Raw genomic sequence first — 23,392 nt, forward strand, 5'->3', positions numbered from 1 at the left:
GTCACGATCTCACTGTCCGTGGGTTCGAGCCCCGCGTCGGGCTCTGTGCTGACCACTCAGAGCCTGGAGCCTGTTTCGGATTCTGTGTCTCCCTCTCTCTCTGACCCTCCCCCGTTCATGCTCTGTCTCTGTCTCAAAAATAAATAAATGTTAAAAAAAAAAATTAAAAAAAAAAACAAAACAGACACCTAGATCAATGGAACAGAACTGAGGGCGCAGAAAGAACCCCATGCTTACATGGTCAATCACTTTATAACAAAGCAACCATGAATACATAATGGAAAGAGAACAGCCTTTTCAATAGATGGTGTTGGGAAAACTGGACAGTCACATGGAAAAGAATGGAACTGGACGACTATCTTATACTAAATACAAAAATTAACTCAAAATGGATTAACTACTTGAATGTGAGAATCAAAACCATAAAACTCCTCCTAAAAGAAAACACAGGTGGTAATCTCCCTGATGTCAGTCCTGGCAATGATCTGGCACCAAAAGTAAATGACACAAAAGCAAAACCAAACAAGCGGGACATCAACTAAAAAGCTTCCTTCCACACAGCAAAGGAAACCATAAACAAAATGAAAAGACAACATACTGAATAGGAGAAGATTTCTGCAAATCATATATCCAATATCCAAAATATCCAATATATCCAATCATATATCCAATCTCCAAAATATATGAACTCCTACAACTCAATAGCAAAAACCCAATTAAAAACAGGCAAAGGACCTGAGCATTTTCCCAGAGACCTACAGATGGCCAACAGGCACGTGAAAAGATGTGAACCTCACTAGTCATCAAAACAAATCAAAACCACAGTGCGCGACCGCCTCACACCTGTCAGAATGGCTACAATGAAAAAGACAAAAAGTAACAAGTATCGGCTAGGATGTGAAGAAAAGGAAATCCTTGTACACTCCTGGTGGAAATGCAAACTGGTGCAGCTGTGGAAAACAGTACGGAGGTTCCTCAAAAAATTAAAATTGAACTACCCTACAATCCCACAATTCCACTTCTACCTGTTTATCTGAAGAAAATAAAAAACATTAACTTGAAAAGACACATGCACCCTCGTGTTTACTGTAGCATTATTGACAATAGCCAGGACATGGAAACCACCTAAAAGTTCATCAATGGATGAAAAGCTAAGGAAAAGCTATTCGCGCCGGAGTATTACTCAACCAAGAAAAAGAACAAAATCTTACCACTTGCAACAACATGGATAAACCTTGAGGGCGTTATGCTAAGTGAAATAAGTCAGACAGAAAATGATAAATACCATAAGATCTCACCTAGGTGGACTCTAAAAGTAAACCAAGAAAACCCACATGGATGTAAAGATCAGATGGGTGCTGGCCTGAGGTGGAGGATAGGGGGTGGGCAAAATGGGCGAAGGGGGCCAAAAGGTACAAACTTCCAGTGATGAAGTAAGTCCTGGGGATGTCACGCATAGCACGGGGTCCAGAGTTACTAATAGTGGACTGCGTATTTGAACGTAGTTCAGAGCATGGACCTCGAAAGTTCTCATCACAAGAAAAAAAAAAACCCTGTAACTACACAGTGATGGATGTCAGCCGGACTTACAGTGATCATTTTGCAATATATGCAGATATCAAACCATTACACTGTACCCCTGAAATATTGATATGTCAGTTACAGATCAATAAAAAAAAAAAAAAAAGAATCCGTGTAAAGTATCCTGAGACTGAAAAGTTTAAGAACCACTGCTCTAGAAAATGCCCTCAACAGCAGAGCTATTCAAGGCACTACAACCAAGTAACCCCAGCTACACAGAGTATGTTAAGGGTGACCTATTTCCCTGGACAATGAGATCTGAGAGTACAAATTGAGACATTATTCTGCATTCATTTAAGAAAATAGTACCTTGAACACTATCGCGTTAGCCTTTCTCTCGTTAAATTTGGACACCTACTCTCTCCTTCAGGCTGCCTTGGGCTTAGGGAGCCCAGTTCTGAAGTCCCTGAAACACAGGGAAGTGACGAAAAGGCACATGATGCCTGGGTGAGGCCTCGCTGGGCACGGGAGTGTGATTAAGAGACCCCGCCCTATCCCTCAGGCAGGCAAGCAAGGCGCCCAGAAAACTTCAGGAAAGGAGAGAAAGCAATGCAGCTGGACTCCCGGCCTAGAATCCGCTGCCTGCCCGTCCGGTCCTGTCTCTTCGCCGGTGACCCCAAAGTGTTTAGGATCTGACCGTACAGACGCCTCTGGCTGTTCCCAAATCAAGTAAAGGTCAGAGGAAGTGCAGGGCGGCTTCCGAAAAAAAATCATCCAAGGGGAGGAAACGGATCCCGAGGTCTAAAAAACACTGCCCACCTGCCTGGTCTGCGGGGGCCTCGGTCAGGCTGTGCTGGGGGGAAACACGGCGGGCTGGTTATCGGATCGCTGCTTTCTTTACCGCCCACGCTTGGCTCACATTGGCCAAGACCCACTTACTCTACTTTTCCACGGGTTTCATAGATCAGCGACTCAAAATTCCAGCGCCGGTTAGTGTGGCTGGAATAATTCACGAAGCCGACACTCCCAGGAGTTTCCTCACTCTGGGAAGTCGTGCACATTCTGTCCCGTCCTCATAAAGACATTTATATGAAGCTGGCTGAGCAGAAATGGGACCAAACTGGGACAGTGAGGTCAGCACTCCTCACGGTGTTTCCGTATCACCGCGCCTCCGGCATAACACGGGGTGAGGAACTGGAGCCCCATTTTCTATTTCCCTTTTGCTAAAATCAAAGCTTATAGATGGGGTTCGCCCCAAGGCAAGGCTAAGATACTAATGACACTGTTGTTGCTTTAGGAAAAACAGCTGATCACTAGCTCAAGGCCTGAGATACAACTAAAAGCATTAGCTGAAGAATGAATTTGCCTCGAAAAGAGTTACGCAAAAAGACAGTCACAGACAGACATGGGAAATTTTTATAACACAACAGGACAGAAGAGGCACGCTACTGAAAATCTGAGAAGAAAATCTGATTGCGTGTTTTGTGACTAGAGGCAGATCTTTTCTGCAAACATCAAATGGTCTACTCACAAGGTCCTTTGTAGGGTTTCTAACTCGGAAGAAGTAGACGACCAAGGTGGTGGGTAAGAGCTCCCACACGAAAAGAACCACTCCAAACACCACATATCCGGCATCCCCCAGCTGGTTTTTCAGATCCGCCTGCGGAAAAGAGAGGAAATGGAGTCACCAGACTGAGGGCGGAGGAAAGAAGTCTGATCTGATTCTTCCTAACGTGAACAGAGACTAATTCTAATGCTATGATGTGCGTGCTGAAATCAGGCAAAACTAATGGTCCAGACCTCAGGTGGGGGCTTATTTCAGCCACACAGGAGAGACAGTTATCACCTTCAAGAGAATCAAGGACAGAAACTGCCCGTCTCTGATGTTTTAGTACTCCAGCCTCCAAAATCTTCCTCATATCCTAATTAAGTCTCCTGAATTTAAGTTGATTTTCTTTCCTTCAGCAATCAAATCATGAGACGTTATGTCACCCCCTCCTCAATTTTTAAGAGCAGCATGTAACTGTGACCCTTTGTCTCATCCCTAGGATAAACACGTGAATTTTTTAAGCGGGGGAGAGGGGCAGAGAGAGAGAGAGAGGGAGAATCCCCTATGGGCTCCATAACCCCAGGACTGTGACCCAAGCCAAAATCAAGAGTCGGATGCTCAACCAACTGAGCCACCCAGGAGCCCCAACCCATCAATTGCGCAGGCTAGATTGTTTGGAAACAACTGTTCAGAGTCCAGGACGTTTGTCCGGACCAGTGAGACAGCTGAATGGGCCTGGTGCGTCGTCCCTCCCTTCCTGCAGGGCACACGGCCTGTGAGAAGCACACATGGTCGCGTCTGGGCAACTCCACCAGAGAGGCCAGCATCTCAAACCTAGACAGTGTGCCAAAATCGGGCCACAGCTGGCCGATCACCTCAACTCGATCCTTCTGCCTTCTCCATTACGTGGGATTCGAAGTACAGTAACCAGCACTAACCATGCCACTCTCGGAAGGATCCCTCTCGAGCTTTGCATCTCCAGTCCCATCTCTGCTACATCTCCGTAGCACGCTGTCCTTCTATTCATTCTACACGAATAGCGGGCAGCTTGTGGCCACCTGTTAGATTTGCGCCTAGATTCTCTCAGTTGCAACCCCACAGGTCTAGCTACTCATGAACAACCATCCCCCTAAAAAAACAACAGAACTTTCAAGGTCGTGGTATTTTAAATTTGTTATCACCAGAAGCCCTTAACTGAAAGAAAAATTGAAATAATTATTTTGTTAAAACCTAATCTCTGTTGTTTAATGGATATGAAGTTTCAGTTTGGGAAGATGAACAAGTTCTGGAGACAGAAGGTGGTGATGGTTGCCCAACAATGGGAATGTGCTTAATGCCAGTGATCTGTACACTTAAAAATGGTTACAATTGTAAGTTTTATGTATATTTTACTCCGTGAGAGCCTTTGTCTTACGAATAAGTCTCTAATTTATTATTGCTTAAAGTTTATATGTATGTGTGTGTGTGTGTGTGTGTGTGTGTATTTGAAGTATATTTATTTATTTTGAGAGAGAGAGCAGGAGTGGGACAGAGAGAGAGGGAGACAGAGAACCCCAAGCAGGCCCCATGCTGTCAGCACAGAGCCTGATGTGGGGCTCAAACCCACAAACCGTGAGATCATGACCTGAGCTGAAACCAAGAGCTGGACGCTTAACCGAACTGAGCCACCCAGGCACACCTCTCTGTCTAGATTTTATCCTAAACCCGCTTTGCCCTTAGCTAACACACTGGCTAACTGCACAGGTTAAATTCACTGACAGGAAAAATACATTTTTATGTTTGATTTTCTCAAAACAGGGCGCACCTTCAGCAGTGCTCAACTTTCTACCATCCTGCACGTGTGGAATTGGTTTGGGTGGTGGTGGCTGTTTTAATCTTTTCTAATTATGACACCTTCCATGTGCCTGTCCTGAATTTCCCTTTGTCCCCACGTGTTTATTGTGGTCATTTAGTGCCTTCCTCCAGGGTCTTAATCCGGCCCAGGTTCTGAGCACCGCTGGGATTTTTAGAAGTGCGTTTGTATATGGTTGAATATTCAGTATTTTTCCAGGAAAAGTTAAGGGCTTTTGCAATTCAATCCAGTAGTCTCCTGTCATAGAACAGAAGTTCTGTTTCTCTCTTGTAATGGCCTGTGTGTGTGTTCTCCTCAGTGGACATAAGTCGCTCCCCCAGGCAGGGAGGGAGTCTGTGAACGTTTGTGTCCCCAGCACCCCGTCCACGGCTGAGGACAAAGCGTCGCTAGTTCCCAAATGAGGTGATGACTTACGTTCAGTCTTTCTCATTTGCACAAAGCGTCGCTATTTCCCAAGTGAGGGGATGACTTACGTTCAGTCTTTCTCATTTGGACAAGAATCCCAAATGATACGTCGCTACCTTTGTTTGTGGCTTTATAATTTATGAGCTTCTAGGATGTATTAAATGAGAAGAATATCAGATGGAGACAACTGCTAAAAGGAGCTTTTACTAACACCTTAATACCCCAGTCATTTTTGTCTCGAGTTCCTCAAATGTTGTTTACAGGCTCCATTTTTTTTTTTAAGTCATGGTTTTATGTATTTTCTGAAACCTGCGCACACTCTGTTTTCCCTTGGCAAATTTCACCCTTTAAGGAAACCATCTCACATTTATATGGAAGCACTTAAATTTTTTTTTTAAGTACTGCTTGACAAGAGCCCCAGAAAGGAGAAAGCAGAAGTGTATGCATGTGTGTGCTTGCATGTCTGTGTGTGCGTGTCTCTGTGTGTGTGTGCACATATATACCCTAGTTCTCTCAGAAACGTGAGCTGGAACAAGGCAGGTACTACGATCCCATTTTACAGATGAGGATGCAGATACCACACAGGTTAGCGACCGGCAAGGTCACCCAGCTATTTAGCCGCAGAAGCAAGGAGCTTATACCTCTCTGCCACATGGGATGCTGCGAAGCAAAGAGTCGCCGTTCAGGTGACAGATCGCCGGCACCCACTGACCTGGTCTGATACATTGTACCAGTCGTAATCAAAGGAATGGACGTTCTTGCTCTGAGAAAACGAGAGGATGAACAGGTTGTAGCAGGCCCGGGAGGCGTAGAGGAGGATGACGGTCACTCCGATGGCAGTCACTTGACACACGGAGGAGCCCTGGAAGAGCGGGAGCCATGAGGGCTGCGCCCGATCCGGGTCTGGGACACCGGCCTCCTCCCGGAACCCGGCCTGTGTTCAGCCTAATGCCTCAGAGGCATGCGCTATGGTGCCCACGAGCCCCATCAAAGCCTCCACCCTCAGACATTAGACCCAAGCCCAAGCTTCATTGCATCCCACATCCCCCCTAAAAATTTTCAATTAAAAAAAATATTTTTTAATGTATTTTTGAGAGAGAGTGAGAGAGACAGAGCATGAGCAGGGGAGGGGCAGGAGAGAGGGAGACGCAGAATCCGAAACAGGTTCCACGCTCTGAGCTGTCAGCACAGAGCCTGACGAGAGGCCCGAACCCACAAACGCAAGATCATGACCTGAGCCGAAGTCGGCCGCTTCACCGACTGAGCCACCCAGGTGCCCCTCCCCTCTGCAAATTTCAGATTATCTTCAAATAGATGCTTCAAAATCTGGAAGCCAATTTGGAGATGCCTTAAATATGGGCTATTTGCTTAATGCAAAGTCAAGTGGCTTATGTTGTTCAGTTTGCAAGACGACCCCTGACTTATGAGCCCAGTGCACAGCCTGTGGCCCAGGAAGAGCCCATCTCAGCAGGATGGTAGCTGGGAGAGTGCGATCTCGCTGATGGTGGCTCTGGGCAGGGAGCGCTGCCTCAAAGTCCAGAATCTTCTAAGCCGGAAGCTCTGGAGTCGCAGTGTCACTCTGGACTTGGAATTACATGGAAATTGGTGATTTGTGCCCCAATTTAGGAAGCTATCGATTTACAGTCAATGGGTGCCAGCTAGAAACACAGCTGACAAACATCACCAAAAAACTGAAATCGATTTTTGAGATTTGCATTTGGAAGTCACTAGTTAACGAGATAGTATTTTATTTTGTCAGTAGTAGGTTATTCGCTTGTTTGCCACAGGGGTGACCTAAATGGTCTTTTGGCAGTCTGAAATTTAACCCTTCCTGTAAAAACCACAATTCTGATTTTTGTGGGTTTTTTTTCTGTAAAAAAATTTTTTTAATGTTTACTTATTTTGAGAGAGAGAGAGAGAGAAAGAGAGAGAGGACGCACAGGTAAAGCATAGAGGGAGAGAACTTATAAGTGGGAACTACTCTGGTTGTACCGAAGTCTTTTGGGATTTTGCAAGAGGTCAGCCACTCACAGGATGCCTGGTGATGGCTCTGTATTTTTTTTTTTTAATGTTTATTTATTTTTGAGACAGAGACAGAGCATGAACAGGGGAGGGTCAGAGAGAGGGAGACACAGAATCTGAAACAGGCTGAGCTGTCAGCACAGAGCCCGACGCGGGGCTCGAACCCATGGACCGTGAGATCATGACCTGAGCCGAAGTCGGACGCTTAACCGACTGAGCCACCCAGGTGCCCCACGGCTCTATATTTCTGAAGTCAGAGGCACAGATTTTAATCTATTGGTCACTGCTGAGGACACGACACTGTGGAGACAGAGCTGCCTCACGGTCTGCAGACCGAACATTTACCGCAGCCAACTGGGCCTCGGGGCACAGAAGGCAGCCAAGAACGGTCGAGGAAGGTGAGAAGTCACTCAACCATTTTACAAATGAGAAAAGCCAAGGTCCACAGAGGTCAAGTGACTGGTGTGCTGGGGCCCCTCCCCAGCCTCCACACTTCACTGAGCTTCTCGACAAAGGAAAACTTGGGATCAAGCCACTCAGGGGCACCTGGGCACCACAGCCCCAGGAGCATATCCACACCCCCCCCTTTTTTTTTAATATTCATTTTTGAAAGACAGAGACAGAGCGTGAATGGGGGAGGGGCAGATAGAGGGAGACACAGAACCAAAGCAGGCTCCAGGCTCCGAGCCGTCGGCAAAGAGCCCGACGTGGGGCTCGAACTCACGAACCGCGAGATCATGACCCGAGCTGAAGTCAGACGGTCTGAGCTTAACGGTCTGAGCCCCCCCAGGCGCCCCTGTCCTTTCTAACTCCAGGGAAAGGAAGGAGAAAACAGAGACTGGAGGGTGTGCCATACAGCAGCAAAGCGAGGGAAGGGGCCAGGAGCCTCCCTCTCATAGCATCTGCCTCCATCCCTGACCAGTCAGCAGGAAAGAGACGTTGTTCTGAACCCCAGGGGGCGCTGTCCACACTGGGATGTCCACCATCCCCTGACACGCAGGCCGGTCCCGAGGGGAGCGTGAATCGCACCTGAAAGACCCCGGGGCCAGCCTGCCGGGTCCCAAGTTGAGCTGAGCATCCACTGAGTGTGCAACCCAGGGCGAGCTCCTGACCTCTGCGCCCTGGTCCCCCGGTCTATGAAGTGGGGATAATACCTCCCCCCAGGGATTTGTGAGGATTACATTAGCTTCCCCGTGTAGAACGCTTATCTTCTATAAAAGTGCCTGGAACACAGGGGTCACTGGGTGTGTGTTTCTACGAATATTATCAGCGCAGTCAATCCTGCCAAGTCCTTTAAACACTGTATCTATAAGCCAGAGATGACCTCTCTGCCAGGAATTCTGCACTCTTGGTTCCGTTGAGCCAGCTCGAACGGAACCCTCCTCGCATACAAAGTTCACGAACTACACAGCTCTGTGTTTTGGCAACCACGGCACGGCTAATCATTTCTAGGGCAGGTGTGAAAGGTATTTGTTGAGTTGTCTGTTTGCAACCAGGAAACTATTTTCAGAGTAAGTTTACTGAGGGGATCTTGACCGTCATCCCACCTACCTTAGACTCCAAGTAAATGTTGGCTAAGGACATCTTCGAGATTTTGTAGAGACAGATGGAGAGCGAGACGGCACACAGCACAAAGAGAGTGTCATTAATGGCCACACGCACGGAGACAATGACCTTCCTCTCCCAGTTTCCCGTCTTCACCAACACCGCACAGGTTAAATTCACCAACAGGAAAACGAGGCTGATGAAGAGTGAGGCCAGGTAGAGGGGTAACCTGGAAGGGACCAGTGAGAAATGTCAGACGCTGCCTGCACGCTGGCTGTACGTTCTGGATCCATCCAGAAGGAAACCGCGGTATTTTCTGGTTGGCTGCCAGAAGCAGAACGTACCAGAGTTATCCAACACCTACGAGGGCAGATTTCGGAGGTGGCTGTTCCACGATTCAAATTACAGATAAAAGGGGTGCCTGGGTGGCTCAGTCGGTTAAGCGTCCGACTTCGGCTCAGGTCACGATCTCGCGGTCCGTGAGTTCGAGCCCCGCGTCGGGCTCTGTGCTGACTTCTCAGAGCCTGGAGCCTGTTTCAGATTCTGTGTCTCCCTCTCTCTGACCCTCCCCCGTTCATGCTCTGTCTCTCTCTCTGTCTCAAAAATAAATAAAGGTTAAAAAAAATTAAAAAAAAATAACAAATTACAGATAAAACTACAAGTTGTACCCTCAGGAAGGTGCCCTCGGAGCCACCCTTCCCTGCGTCCGGGAGGCCATGCGGACTGGGTGGGACAGCGCACGTCTGGACTGAATCCCCCGCTGAGCGCTCACTCCTCACGTGGACACGCTGAGAGTGAAGCGCATGGGCTCCAGGTCAGAGGAGGGTCTCAGGGGGGCACCAACAAGGCTGCGCTCGGTGACCCTGGGCAAAACCACCCCGTGGGAGCCTTAGCCTCATCATCTGAACGCAGACTAAATAACACCTGCTTTGCAGGGTGTTGTTGAGGACTAAGTGTGTGTGTATACAAGGCTGTACCCCCCATAAAAGTCATGGATGGAGGGGGGAGTCTGGGTGGTGCTCACATTGACCCGGAAACACTCACTACTGAGGCAGTATTCTGCGGCGATGCAAATCTGCCCAAGCATCTTGCCCGAGGCTGAACGGATGCAAAATGTCTAGGTCGCTGTCAGTTTTACCTTGTAGCTTCCCAGATCTCCTCACGTCCTGGGTGACTGGTGCAAGGTCTACAGAAAGACTTCTCGGATTTACTAGAACCAAAATCAGCAGCCTCACGCTTATCTTCAAGACTGTCCATACCCTTCACTTCCTTCGGCAGATATGCAAACAAGGAACAGACCTGCTTGGCTCAAAACCAGACTGGTCTAACTGGACTACATTTGGAAATCCAAAAGATGGAAACCGTCGACTCCAAGTGGTCTGGAAGCTACAGAATGACACCGGTGTCTTCAAGAGCTGTTACAGACCGGGACCCAGAATCCCGGATCGTAGTCCCAGCTCCGGACCTCATGGCACTGACGGGACCCACGGAGGGAGGGGCAGAGGGAGAAAGAGAGTGTAAGTAAAGGGTGAGGAAGCCAGACATAACTCAACACTGACCGTGTGGCACCCAGGGCAGCTGGTATGGGGTGCCTCCCTGCCACACGTTTCCACCTTGGGTTTGCAACCAAGCCTCCGCCACACCCTCCCTCCTTTCCATCACCCTGCCCTGCCCTCACCTGCCTGGCGTGACCCAGAGAAGAAGGGTGTGGGCGACACATGGAGCTGAGACGTCAGGCGAGTCTCTGGGCCACTCTGGGCTGCGTGTCCTTATCCGACAAACAGAGACGAGGATTCCTATTCTGCCTCAAAGAGCTGCTGTGGGAATCCAGCAGAAGGGTCCTGCCCCTTCTGGTTTCTCCTCTGTCCTCACCCCACGGAGCCTCAAGGTCTCACCCCAGCCTCTCCTATTGTCCACAGAGTCTTTACCTCTTCCTGTCATTCCTTCCTCCGCAGGTCCTCTCCTGCTGACCCCACGTTCTCCCAGGCCCCCATGACCCACTCATCAAACCCAAAGGTGCCAACTCTCGGCCGCCATCTTGCCCCACCTTCCTGGTGCTCCCTTGTCCATCACTCCACAGCCCTCACCTGCCTCACGTTCCCCTGTCTGAGCCTGCCCCTTGGATAGCCGCTGGTTCCTCTTCCTCCCCTTCCTCCCCCAAAGTGATGACATCCTTGGCCCCTTCCTCCCCCCCCCCCCCCCCCCCCCCCCCCGGGATCCCCCCCTTGGCCCTTCCCCCCCCCCCCCCCCCCCCCCCCCGCCGTTCCCTGGGAAATACGTTCACTCTTACAGCTTCTGTACGACCAGGTTCATAAAGATCTCGTCTTGAGCCACTGCCCCCGTCCTACGACCAGACCCACATTCCAAACAGCTGCCACCCTGTCACCTCAGACCGTGTCCAAGCCTAATTCCCGACGGTCCTCCTCCAGCACTTCTCTCTTTTCCTGTTTCTATGAAAGGCACCGTCATTTTTTTTGCAGACTCCTAAACTATAAAGATCTTCCTTGATTACAACCCCAGTTTACTGAGTTGTCAAGGTCAACAGATTCTTTATTCCTGCTCCCCGGTGTGCCCCCCTCCCCGTCCTCACCAACCACATGGTCCCATGCCTTCTGTCTAGAACCAACGTGCTGGTGTCCAGATTGACCCTCACCCTAAACCCCACCCTAAACCCTCTACTCCGCCACACTCCCAATCAGTCTACGGAGCCAGGTCAATCGGTGGGTGCCCCACATGCTAATTAAGCCAGTCTGTGTGTTGTCGTGAAGCCCACAGATGTCCCCATCTCCCCCTGTCTTTACCCAAGCTGATCTTTCTGCCTAAAACCTTCCTGCCCCGTAATTTCTATCCCGGCCTGCTCTGAGTGCTTCTAAGACCACCTGCCAAACAGAAACCTGTTATTGTCTTTTTTCTCTTTTTAATGTTTATTTATTTTTGAGACGGGGGGTGGGGAGAGGCAGAAAGAGAGAGAGAGCGAGCATATGAAGCAGGCTCTGTGCTGAGAGAACAGAGCCCCATGCAGGGCTCGAACCCACAAACTGTGAGATCATGACTTGGGCCGAAGTCCGATGCTTAACCGACTGAGCCACCCAGATGCACCGAAGCCTGTTTTTGTCTTAAATGAGCTGTGTTGTGAGACGTGAAACAATATGGAAAAAGTACTTTTGCTCCAACATTAAGGTAAAAGTCAGCTAAATCGTCAATGTGGTAAAACAACTCAGTCCTGGGAAATGTATATGAAAACCTATGATGGAAAACATCACTGTGTTTCCTCAGGGCTGGAGGGGGGTTATGTGGGGAGGAGAGTGGGGGAGCTCAGTAGATTTGGTTTCCTTCTTTCCACAGGTCCACATTCCAAACTTTCAATCTTTTTCTATTTTATCATTTTTTACAAAAAAAAACAAAAAAAAAACAAAAACCCTTACAAAACTTCACTTTTCCTCCTGGGTCTGCAGCTCTGCAGAAAAGAGATTTAGGTGGTGGGCAGGGGTGCAGAACAGATCCTAGGGCAAATGTGTGTTTCCATGGCAACAACACTGTACACTCTCCCCCAGAATTACTGCCTTTCAATTCAAACCATAGGGTCAGGATAAACAGCCTATGATGAGAAAAAAGGCCAAAGGAGAAGAAAATCAGTGGGGCCCTGCATCTGGGAAGATGACTTTGCTCATGAGCCCAGAGGGATCAGCTTCTGGCTAGTCCCCAAGCGCAGAGACGGTGAGCCTTTGAGGTGGCTCCTAGAGTCCTGCCCACACGGGCCTGGGGACAGAAGTGCCAGCTAATGCAACACGACAGAACTTTGCTACCTTGGCTACCTCCTTCGGGGAGGGGATGGCGCTAACGGATTAGAAAGCGTCGTTTCCATTTCTCTTCTTAGATCTCAGATTCCTTACAGAACCGGAAAAGCAAAGCCTGGCTCATTACATTTTTACTTACCAACAACAAAAAAAAATCAAAGGTGGAGGGAAAACAGTTTAAAAGGCTTAAAGTCGGGGTGCCTGGGTGGCTCAGTCGGTTAAGCGTCCGACTTCAGCTCAGGTCACGATCTCGCGGTCCGCGAGTTCGAGCCCCACGTCGGGCTCTGGGCTGATGGTTCGGAGCCTGGAGCCTGCTTCCGATTCTGTGTCTCCCTCTCTCTCTGCCCCTCCCCCGTTCATGCTGTGTCTCTCTCTGTCTCAAAAATAAATAAATGTCAAAAAAAAAAACTAATTAAAATAAATAAATAAATAAAAGGCTTAAAGTCAAAGCGTTCTCGAGCACCCAGCCCCGTAGGTTCAAGCCCTGCATCGGGCTCTGCACTGACAGTGCTTGCTTGGGATTCTCTCTTCCTCTCTTCCTCTCTCTGCCCCTCCCTCCCTCCCTCTCTCTCAAAATAAATAAATAAACTTAAAAAACAACAACAACATCGAACTGCTATGGGAGTAGCTTGGGGTGAGGAGTTGCAACTAGTTCTAGACTAAGGGCTACTGTTTCATTTCAAATGAGTCATGATTCAATTAGAAAAGCCAGTCTATTTACAAGCCAATGTATCAAAGCATCTCAAGGGATAAATCATGGCCTGAAATGTCTGCAGGGGCATCTGGCTTAAGGAAATGGGGAATCAAGCAGAGGAGATAGAAGAGATAAACTCGAATAACTCTGAGGATTTATTATTAGACCGGAGTTAACAGGCTTCTCCCACTGAAACCTTACCCTTCCTGGCTTCAAGAAACTCTTATGCCTTCTCCAGCCCAAGCATCGCATCCAGCCGGGTTTCTCCTGGTCTCCTCCCTTCATTTCTGCAAATCCCCTCCCACTGGAAACAGCCTATCCTACTGTCTGCACTTTGGTTCCAGAATCAAGTACAGTCCCCACACACTCGTCTTCTCACCGAAAGGAATCCCATCCCCCAAGTGCTCAGGCTGAAAATTTTCTGACCAGTGCTTTGGGATTTCACTTCGAGAAGACACCTTACTACCCCAGGCTCAACCAACTGCTTCCAAGACAAGACCAGCTCCGTGATCCAATCAGAACATTCTTCCTCCACCCCAATCTTCATGCATTCTTGGCTCCCCAGTCCCCACAGCTGATCTACATTTCCAGAGTCAAGAGGATGGAGGCAGAGATTATGGGTGCGGAGGAAAGGCCAGGTACTTTGCTTCGGAGAAGTTAACTTGGGAACTGCTCCTTTAAATGGTTCTCCTTATTATAATAATATTATTATATTATATTATATTATATTATATTATATTATATTATATTATATTTACTATTATATAATATTTATTATTATTATTATTATTGTTATTATATAATAATAACATTATTTCATGGTGGACCCTAAAATCCCAGTTGAGTAGTCTGGTAGAAACATGCACAAAGTAGTGAACAAAGACATCAAGATGAGCTGAAAAAAAAGAAACGTGGCCAAGACTTGTCTCTTGATCTGAGTACTGTCGTATCACTTCCTCAATTTCAGTTTTCTTGGATATAAAAGGGGAGATCAAAATACGCACTTCCATGACCTTAAAAGTCCTCATCACAAGAAACAACAATTTTTGTAACCATGGATGGTAACGCAGGTTAACTAGACTTACTGAGGCGATCGTTTTGCAATACACATATACCAATATCAAATCATTCTGTGGTACACCTGAAACTAATACGACATTGCATGTCAATTACATCTGAATAAAAGTACATCTTTGGAATTTGAAACAGAAAGCATTTATACATTTAAAATTATATATTTACATAAAACATAATAGGCACACATTTTTACACACTTTTCAAGGAACAAAGGAAATACATTCTCATTTTGATTCAAGGAGGTAACTGGCCAAAGTCGCCTTTTCAGAAACGTCCGCCCATGGCAGTGGGGCCCTCCTGGGCAAGGACATCAGAACACCGTATGCTGGCCTCACCCCTTCCGAATGCCTGGTCTCCCTTTCCCCCTGACCAAGTCTCACATTCTTGAAGCCACTGGTTCTTTGCTGTTGGGGTGGAGGGTGTTGGGGTCACAGACCTCTCTGAAAATTGTGGGAAACCCATGAGCCCTCTCCACAGAAAAACATGCCTATCGACCTCTTCACATAAACGTGGCATGTGATTTAAGGCATTTCCTTCCAGATTATGAGCCTCTCCTCTCAGCTCAGCACAGACTGACTTCTTCCACAAAACTCCCGTGACTCTCACAGTGCACAGAGCCCGAGGCAGAGACTGCTCCTGCTCCTGAACAACCACTGCTTTGCCTGATTCTGTGAATTTTTGTGTTAAGGACCTCTTTACAGAGTGTTTGGTTCTCAAGGACGAGGACTACATTTCTGCCTCAGGGTGCCCCGCCGAGTACTAAATAGTCAAAAACATATTTGCTGGACGTGGATGGAAATTCCCCCGGGGTACTTACCGGTATTTGAGTAATTCTGGAGAATATTTTGACTTGGCTTTGAAAATCACCTGCAATGACAGAACAACATGGCGGGTTGGGGATGCGATACATTGACACCAACAAACCAACATCATCGCTTGAACGCCCCTTTCCCTTTATACCCAGGTGCCAGGGCACAGCTTCTGAAATGCAGAGATCTGCTTTGTGAGAATGTTTGTTAAGCTAAAGATTTTTTAAGCCATCCATACAATTTTCAAGACAAAGGTATTTAAAAATGGTGAAAATGGGAGTGGGGGGGACACCTGGGTGGCTCAGTCAGTTAAGCATCTGACTTTTTGTTTTGATTCAGGTCATGATCTCACAGTTGGTGAGTTCAAGCCCTGCAACGGGCTCCATGCTGACAGTATGGAGCCTGCTGGGGGTTCTCTCTCTGCCCCCAACCTTGTTCTCTCTCTCTCTCTCTCTCTCAAAAGTAAATAAAACTTAAAAAAAATTTTTTTTTAATGATGAAAATGGTAAAAAGGGGAGAAAATGTAAAGGTATTACTGGTCTACCAGTGCCAAGGTGTTTCTCTTATGATAAGATTCATATTTGAAGGGCGCCTGGGTGGCTCAGTTGGTTGAGCGGCCGACTTTGGCTCAGGTCATGATCTCACAGCTCCTGAGTTCGAGCCCCACATCAAGCTCTGTGCCTGGAGCCTGCTTCGGATTCTGTGCCTCCCTCTCTCTCTGCCCCAACCCACTCGCATTCTCTCTCTCTAAAAAATAAACATTAAAAAAATTTAATAAAGACTCATATTTGAGCCCATACTCCCACCAGAGATAAACAGTCTACCCTTACCCTTTATTAGAATTTTCACTGGCACCAAATTCATGCTGTCTGAACATAAGCATCCACGCACCCAGGCCTCACACTTTGCAGCCCACTTTGTTAATGTCCCTGGTCTCTAGAAGCATCAAACAACCATTATCTATAGGAGAAAGGTCACGTGTTGGGAATTCACCACAACTTTTGCGTCCTGCACAATTGCTAATGCGTCCATGCAGGGTGCAGCGGCCGGCCTGGCAGAGACTCTGAGAGGCGATGAGCAGAGAAAGCAGGCGGCAGCTCCCTTCAGCCCAGCCGCGACACGGCCACGACACGTAGTGCGCATGCGCGCAGGGGCTTCGGGGACAAGCTCGGCTCGGGCCCCGGGGACCGCGCGGGGCTAGGACACTGCAGCACACGAGCCCATGCCCTGGCTCTCCTGGACCCGTGGTGTTTGCAGGGCGGGGGTGACTCTGGGAGAAGGGAGGGTATGGGAGAGTAGAGAAGGGGCGACCCTTTTCCAGGGATGACCTTGCCGTGGATGGGGAGTATGGGAAGCCCCGCATTCCCCGCTACCGAGCGAGCCCCTCTGCACCGAGCTCCCGAACATGCTCTCCAGCTTCGCAGCTCTCTTTGTACTTGGGACGTCTCGTGGATTTTGCTCAGTTCCTGAAAATATCTAAGGGGCAGATACGTTGCCAGAGCTGGAAAGAGTGAAGGAGGGGCAAAGGGAGAACGGGTGGGCATAGTTGGGGGGGGGGGGTGCGGGGGCAGCTCTGGGATCTGAGAGGTCACACAGGTTAAATATTGGCGCCCCCCACCCCCCCGGAACCCCCGGGTCTGAGGAAGACGCAGTGAGAAATCCGTTTGCAAGAGGGATATCTGAAAGTAATCCCAGGAAATTCCTCGGTGGATCCCAAGTGCCTGGCCAAGTCTGCGGATGCAGATGTCACAACGGAGCCTCCGTGATGGCTCTAAGGGCCAGTTCCCAGAACACGTATGCAATTTCCCTCTGGGAGCCTTCTAAAAGGCCTTCTTCTGAGGACCTTCAGTAGTTAATGCCCTCTCTCCACCACTGTGGAAAACAGTATAGAAATCCTCCAAAACATTAAAAAAAGTATCATACAATCCACTAATTCCACTACTGAGTATTTACCCAAAGAAAACAAAAATACTACTCTGAAAAGATAACACGCACCCCTATGCTTACTGCAGGATTATTTCCAATAGCCAAGATACAGAAGCAACCTAAATGCCCACTGACAGATGAACGGATAAAGAAGTGGTATGCATACACAATGGAACATTTCTTGACCATAAAAAAGCATAAAATCTTGCCATTTGCGACAACATGGACGGACCTATAGGGTATTATGCTAAGTGAAATAGGTCAGAGAAAAGAGAAAGACCAACACCGTGTGATTTCATACAGATGTGGAATCTGAAAAAGCAAAACAACAACAGACAAGCAGACTCTTACATGCAGAGAACTGGGGGGGGGATGGGCAAAATTGGTGAAGGGGATATTCAGAAGTATAAGCTCCCAGTTAGAAAATTAGTAAGTTACAGAGATGAAAAGTACAGCATAGGGAAGACAGTAAATGAGGTAATAACGTGGTATGGGGACGGTCACTATGCTCGCCATGGGGAGCCCAGAGTAGTGTACAGACTTGTCGAATCACTATGTTGTACTCTGGAAAACTAACGTAACATTGTGTGTCAACTATATTTCAATTAAAAGAAAAAAAAAATCACCCAGGGAACTTGTTAAAGATGCAAATCCCACAGCCCCACCCTTAGAGGTGCCAACCTGGTGGGTCTGGGGAGGGGCCCAGGAATCCGCATTGTAATACATTCCCGACCCCAGGTGATTCTGATCCAGCTAGTCCAAGGACCACCTCCTGAGAAAAAGCGCTACTCTTGAATAGCTCGGCAATCATTAATTTAAAACACACTGGAAGAGGCCACCACGAGAATCACACGACACTGAGAGGTATGATGCAAAGAACAAAGATCAGGGGATGCTCAGGGCCCGTGGACAGCCCCCCAGACATATACACTCCTGCCCTCCCTCAAGTCTCCAATAACAGGCTGCCAACGGGGACCCTCAGGCACAGACTCTGTATCTGGGGGAGGAGGGACCACACCTGTTCCCACAGACTTTACAATCAGCAGAACTACCAACCCTCCTTTTAAAACACATTTTCAGGTGGCTCAGTCGGTTAAGCGTCTGACTTCGGCTCAGGTCATGATCTCATGGCTTGTGAGTTCGAGCCCCGCATCGGGCTCTGTGCTGACAGCTCAGAGCCTGGAGCCTGCTTCAGATTCTCTGTCTCCCTCTCTCTCTGCCCCTCCCCCATTTGTGCTCTGTCTCTCTCTCAAAAATAAACATACATCTAAAAATATAATAATAATAAAAATTAAGAATTCATAGATATCAAAGTGTGGAAAAAACCACAGTATTTTTTTTATGAAGTTTCTTTACTTATTTTGAGAGAGAGAGAGAGAGAGAACGAGTAGGGGAGAGGCAGAGAGAGGAGGAGAGAGAGAATCTCAAGCAGGCTCTCCACTGTCAGAGCAGAGGCTGATGCCAGGCTCAAACTCACAAACTTGGACCCTGAACCAACTGAGCCACCCAGGTGTCCCGAAACTACAATATTTTGAAAAAGTGCCTGACCTTGTCAAGTCAACGTGCAAATATTTTTAACGTTGTGCCACACTTAGTGGGGCTTGGTCAGCGGCAGGTAACTTCGGCCTGAGTGACTCAGTTTACTCGTACACACCGGGCCTATCCCGGTGCTCCCGGGCATGGCCCAAGGGCACTCCATGGGATAGTGTCCCCCGGACGGGGCACGACTAGGTGGTCGCATCCTGTGGACTCGGCTCTGTGCCAAGTGCCTTCAACAGGCCTACAGCTGGAGGGGAGACACCCAGAGGAGACAAGATGGGACGCAGACCAGAAAGAGGCTCTGGCCTCAGCGGGTCTGAGCGCTGGGAGCCGACATGCAAGCCATGGGCTCCAGCGGTGGGCACCTCGGCCTCCTCTTGTCTCGCCCGGAGTACTGCCCCCTCTGGTCCTTGCAGCTCCTGGTGGCTCAGAGACAACAGGAGGGAGTCTGGGTGGATCAGGGTCAACTCAGGCGACCAGGGCTCCCTGCTGCTCCCACCACCAGCCAGTGCTGGGTCTTCAGGCTGGATGCGCGGAAGGAGTCCCCACCCGCCCACCTGCCCACCTTCTTTACAAACCAAACAGACGTTTCTCAACTTCCCACAGCCCCCTGCCTCTGTAGCTCGCCTGCATACGTTCGTAGACTGCACAGAGTCAGGTGCGGGGGGACTGCCTCCGAGGCCAGCCTGGACCCCAGAACACCCCTCTCGGAGCGTGGTGAAGGGCGGCGTGCCCAGCCGCGACCATCAAAAACTCGGTCCAGGATGCAAGCCTCATAAGCAGTCACACGCTTTGCTCCAACAGTTCCGCTTCTAAGAAATTTCCTCGGAGGCACAGCTTTCCAAGGTGTTCCCACAGAACTGAGAATTCATCAGTGTTAGGGAAATAAATGTCACGGGATCAAACACGTTTAGGAACTGCTAGGCTAAACAGTTTTTCCCTGCAGGAACGTCCCAGAGTCTGGAAAAGACTCCGATCTGCTGTAAATCTTTGAGCAAAACATACGGTAGGCAACAGTTTTCCAAACTTACTTGGCCATGTAAGGTCTTCTGAATAAGTGTTCCAGGGAAAAGAGTTCGGGAAAAGAGTTCGGGAAAAGAGTTCGGGAAAAGAGTTCGGCACTAAGCATGGACTGTTCACTGCGGACTTAGTAAGAGTAATGATGGCAATGATAATAGTCACAACAAACAAGAAGGAAGGATAACTTTTAAATGATACTCAGACGTTTTCCCCTTAAACACAGGCAGCAGCCAAGGAGTGCGCTGAGCACGGGGGCCCGTGGGTGAGGGGTTCCACCCTGAGGGACCACAGAATGACTTGTGCAATAAAAGAGAGGGAAACCCCACAAAACTCAAACTCCCGCCTTGCCCGGAGGGACAAGGTCATCACCAGGGAAAGGCACAATCTGATCGTAAATCATCTGATCCTCTCTAAACTCAAAGCCAAGGTGATAACCACATCAAAATACAAGGCTTGTCCATGATTTGTAAAAACTCAACCCGCTGCTGACAATTTGTGATGAGTGTGTGCCTCGAATGCAATTGAATCTAGTCAAGCCATGCTGAGAACATCTTCCTTTATCCTTCAAGTTAATCCTCCAAAAGTCAAGTTCCTTAAAGCTGTATTTAAATTCCTGCCATTTTAAAGCACAATATATACATTCCATTATTATATATCACCCCCCACACACGTACAAACACACGTGTGCATATAAATACACGTACGTTGGGGCGCCTGGGTGGCGCAGTCGGTTAAGCGTCCGACTTCAGCCAGGTCACGATCTCGCGGTCCGTGAGTTCGAGCCCCGCGTCAGGCTCTGGGCTGATGGCTCGGAGCCTGGAGCCTGTTTCCGATTCTGTGTCTCCCTCTCTCTCTGCCCCTCCCCCGTTCATGCTCTGTCTCTCTCTGTCCCAAAAATAAATAAAAAATGTTGAAAAAAAAAAAATTAATAAATACACGTACGTGTATATTTTTTACAGCACAGTTTCTGCCTCCATTAATGAAAAGTGCATAAATGTCCGGACCAAATTTCCAGCAAAATAAATCCAAACTCTTCCACTCACCCCTAATCCAATCTGTGCTCCAAGAGACGTCATTAAAGGTTGGTTAGTGCCCAGAAGTGGAGCTAAGCATTCTGGGTAATCCCTGCTCTCTGGCCCGCCAGGGATCCCTTATCAGGCTGCCCATCTCCTCCAGGCCACTGCTAGCTCCCGCTGACCTCGGCAGGAACTCGGTCGGGAGAGGAGACAGCTCCTGAAGGGCAGGCACACAAAGATTAATTATCCTTGCCTATTTTATGGTGCTCCTGACGGCAGAGGCCCTGCCTGCTCAGTACAAAGCCAGACCCATAAAATCAGAGAGGAGGAAGTCAGGGACTGTGTGAATAGCTAAGGAAAATCTGAGACCAGACAAAAATCCGTGTCATTCCCGCTTTCAGATTGATGGCGTTCACATCAGGTCACCGGACATGGCGCACGGAATCCGGACTCAAGAACTGTAAGATGAAGAAAAGTTGGCCCCTGACCTCCAGAAACTCACAACCAGACACAGACATGCCAGTGATGTGAGGAGGGCAGAGATGTGGAGAGGCATGAGTGATTTGAGGGGGTGTGAACAGGTGTAGGGAAGTATAGGGAGGTGTGAGGGGGTATGAGGGGTGTAAGGAGGTATGAGGGGGTGCGAGGGGGTACGAGGGGGTGTAAGTGGCTATGAGGAGGCAGGATGTGGCACGAGGAGGCAGGAGCAGACCTGAGATGACGTGAGGAGAGGAGGACGGCCGAGGGGGGCACCTTACGGCTCCGGGACGGCAGTGGCACAGCGGCAGGGCTGGGAAGCAGCAGCCCGTGGGCAGGAAGGCAAGTGTGTCCCCGGGTGGGACATCACAGAAGGTGTTCACCGGGGGAAATGGACATGGGAGCTGTGCTTTCAGGGGGCGGGGGGGCAGCAGGGATGATGAGAATCGGGGTGGGGGCAGCAGGGGGACGAGAAGCAAAGGGCCCGCCGGGGGCTTGAGAGGGGAGGTGAAAGTGAAGGCAAATGCAAGGCAGAAGGCAGGTAATTGGTGACCCAGGTCTGGGCATCTGGGGAGACACAGGGAGCTTCAGGCTATAGGGGTCTCCTTAGGAGTGGTAACAGTGTTGTAAATCTCACAGGGCGGTGGCCGTGTGGAGCGGGTTGTGTCCCCACCCAAGTGCAGGAGCAGGAAGGAAGCGAGCAGCAGGCCAAGACAGGGGCCTGGGGAGGGGACAGGCCACGGGAGAGGGGCCTGGGGAGGGGACAGGCCCCAGGGAGAGGGGCCTGGAGACAGGAGGTGTGAGAGAGAGGCTAGATGATGGGGGGTGGTGGAGGGCACCCTCAGAGGGAGGCCCATGGCAGGGAAACTGAGACAGGAAGGAGGGGCCACAGGGTGTCACAGGGACAGCAGGGGGTGGTGGCCCCGGGGGACTGTGAGGTCTGGCTGGAGCTCTGATGAAGGGAGAGCCCCAGCTGCCTCTTGGGGAATGAGAAGGGTGAACGAAGGGGTCAGGTCTCCCTTCCCCGACATCCCTTTGGTGTCTACACAGTCGGTGAAAACACCAGGGTTTTCAGGGGGGCCCCATGGCGGTGAGGGCTGGGAGCACAGGGTAGGGCAGGAGCACACAGCTGCTGCCCTGGAAGGTGGCTGCTCCATCACAGAAATACAGTGTTTCCCATCGCAGACGCCCCGCGGGCTCAGCATCATTCTCACCACTGTAGAAAGTCCTGCCCAGAACGGGTGCCCAGGGGAGGAAAGCTAGCGGACTTTCCCAAGATGTCATCTGGGGTTGCGGACGTCACTGCGCAAACCTGGCTCCTCAGATTCTGATTTAAGACCCAGTTCCAGGTAGACATGGGGTGAAGCTGGAAGCTGTCCCCCAGTTGGCCCCTGTGGCTGGGGCAGAATGTGACCCCCCCCCCCACTGTGGGCCCTCCGAGGTCCCCTTGGTAACCCCAGGCCCTTTGCATCACCTTTCAGATGACGCAGGAGGGCTATAGATGACGTACTTGCTTGGACAGAAGCAGAAAGGCTCGAGAGCGGCTGCTGACCTCTGCCTCCTTCCCCTGGTAAATTACAGTCCCTGACCCTCTCACCCACCCCGCTCGACCTTTTGAACTCCTGCCTACTTTTCCTCCTACTGACTCAAGTTGGCATTTGCTGCCTTACAATCATTTTTCCTAATGTCACGTTGGCTGCTTCTGGCAGAAACTCCCCATGCTACTCTTTGCGTGTAGGACGGTCTCCCTTGTGCATTCAGCGAAACTAAACAAAAGCTCTCTGGCCCCAGAGGAACCGTCTGCGACGACCGACTGAACTTCCAAACGTGCACTTGATTCAGAGTCTCATGCAGACATCCCGCCTGATGAACTCCCACCAAACACGACCTGTGTCTCCGGGGCTCCATATCCCCGGAAGCTCTGCCGCTTGGAAATGAACACGCAGGGCGGACACCCCCCAACTTTCCCACCCATAACAGCCTCCAGACCCCACCGCCCCAGCTGCACCCCGGATCCTCAGTGCCGTGGTCCCTGGGAGAGTCTCGCAGGAACGGAGTGGGGCTGACACTGTGTGCACCACGCAGGCTGAGGTGGGAAGAAACCAGGAGGTCTCTCTCGCTCACACACGCACTACTTTTAAAT

The 23,392-nt window shown here is 49.5% G+C and overlaps 1 protein-coding gene across 1 annotated transcript in view; it reads right to left on the minus strand.

Annotated features, from left to right (window-relative positions):
- The window catches only part of GPR137B (G protein-coupled receptor 137B), a 49,310-nt gene that overhangs the window by 12,582 nt on the left and 13,336 nt on the right, over nt 1-23,392 (minus strand). The window contains exons 4-7 of the mRNA XM_049645978.1: nt 15,280-15,329; nt 8,901-9,123; nt 6,040-6,189; nt 3,053-3,181 (exon numbers count right to left, since the gene is read on the minus strand). Of these exons, the coding sequence (XP_049501935.1) occupies nt 3,053-3,181; nt 6,040-6,189; nt 8,901-9,123; nt 15,280-15,329 (552 nt within the window). The remainder of the gene's footprint in view (nt 1-3,052; nt 3,182-6,039; nt 6,190-8,900; nt 9,124-15,279; nt 15,330-23,392) is intronic.

Source organism: Panthera uncia, chromosome D2, assembly GCF_023721935.1.
Source record: "Panthera uncia isolate 11264 chromosome D2, Puncia_PCG_1.0, whole genome shotgun sequence".
Lineage (NCBI taxonomy): Eukaryota > Metazoa > Chordata > Mammalia > Carnivora > Felidae > Panthera > Panthera uncia.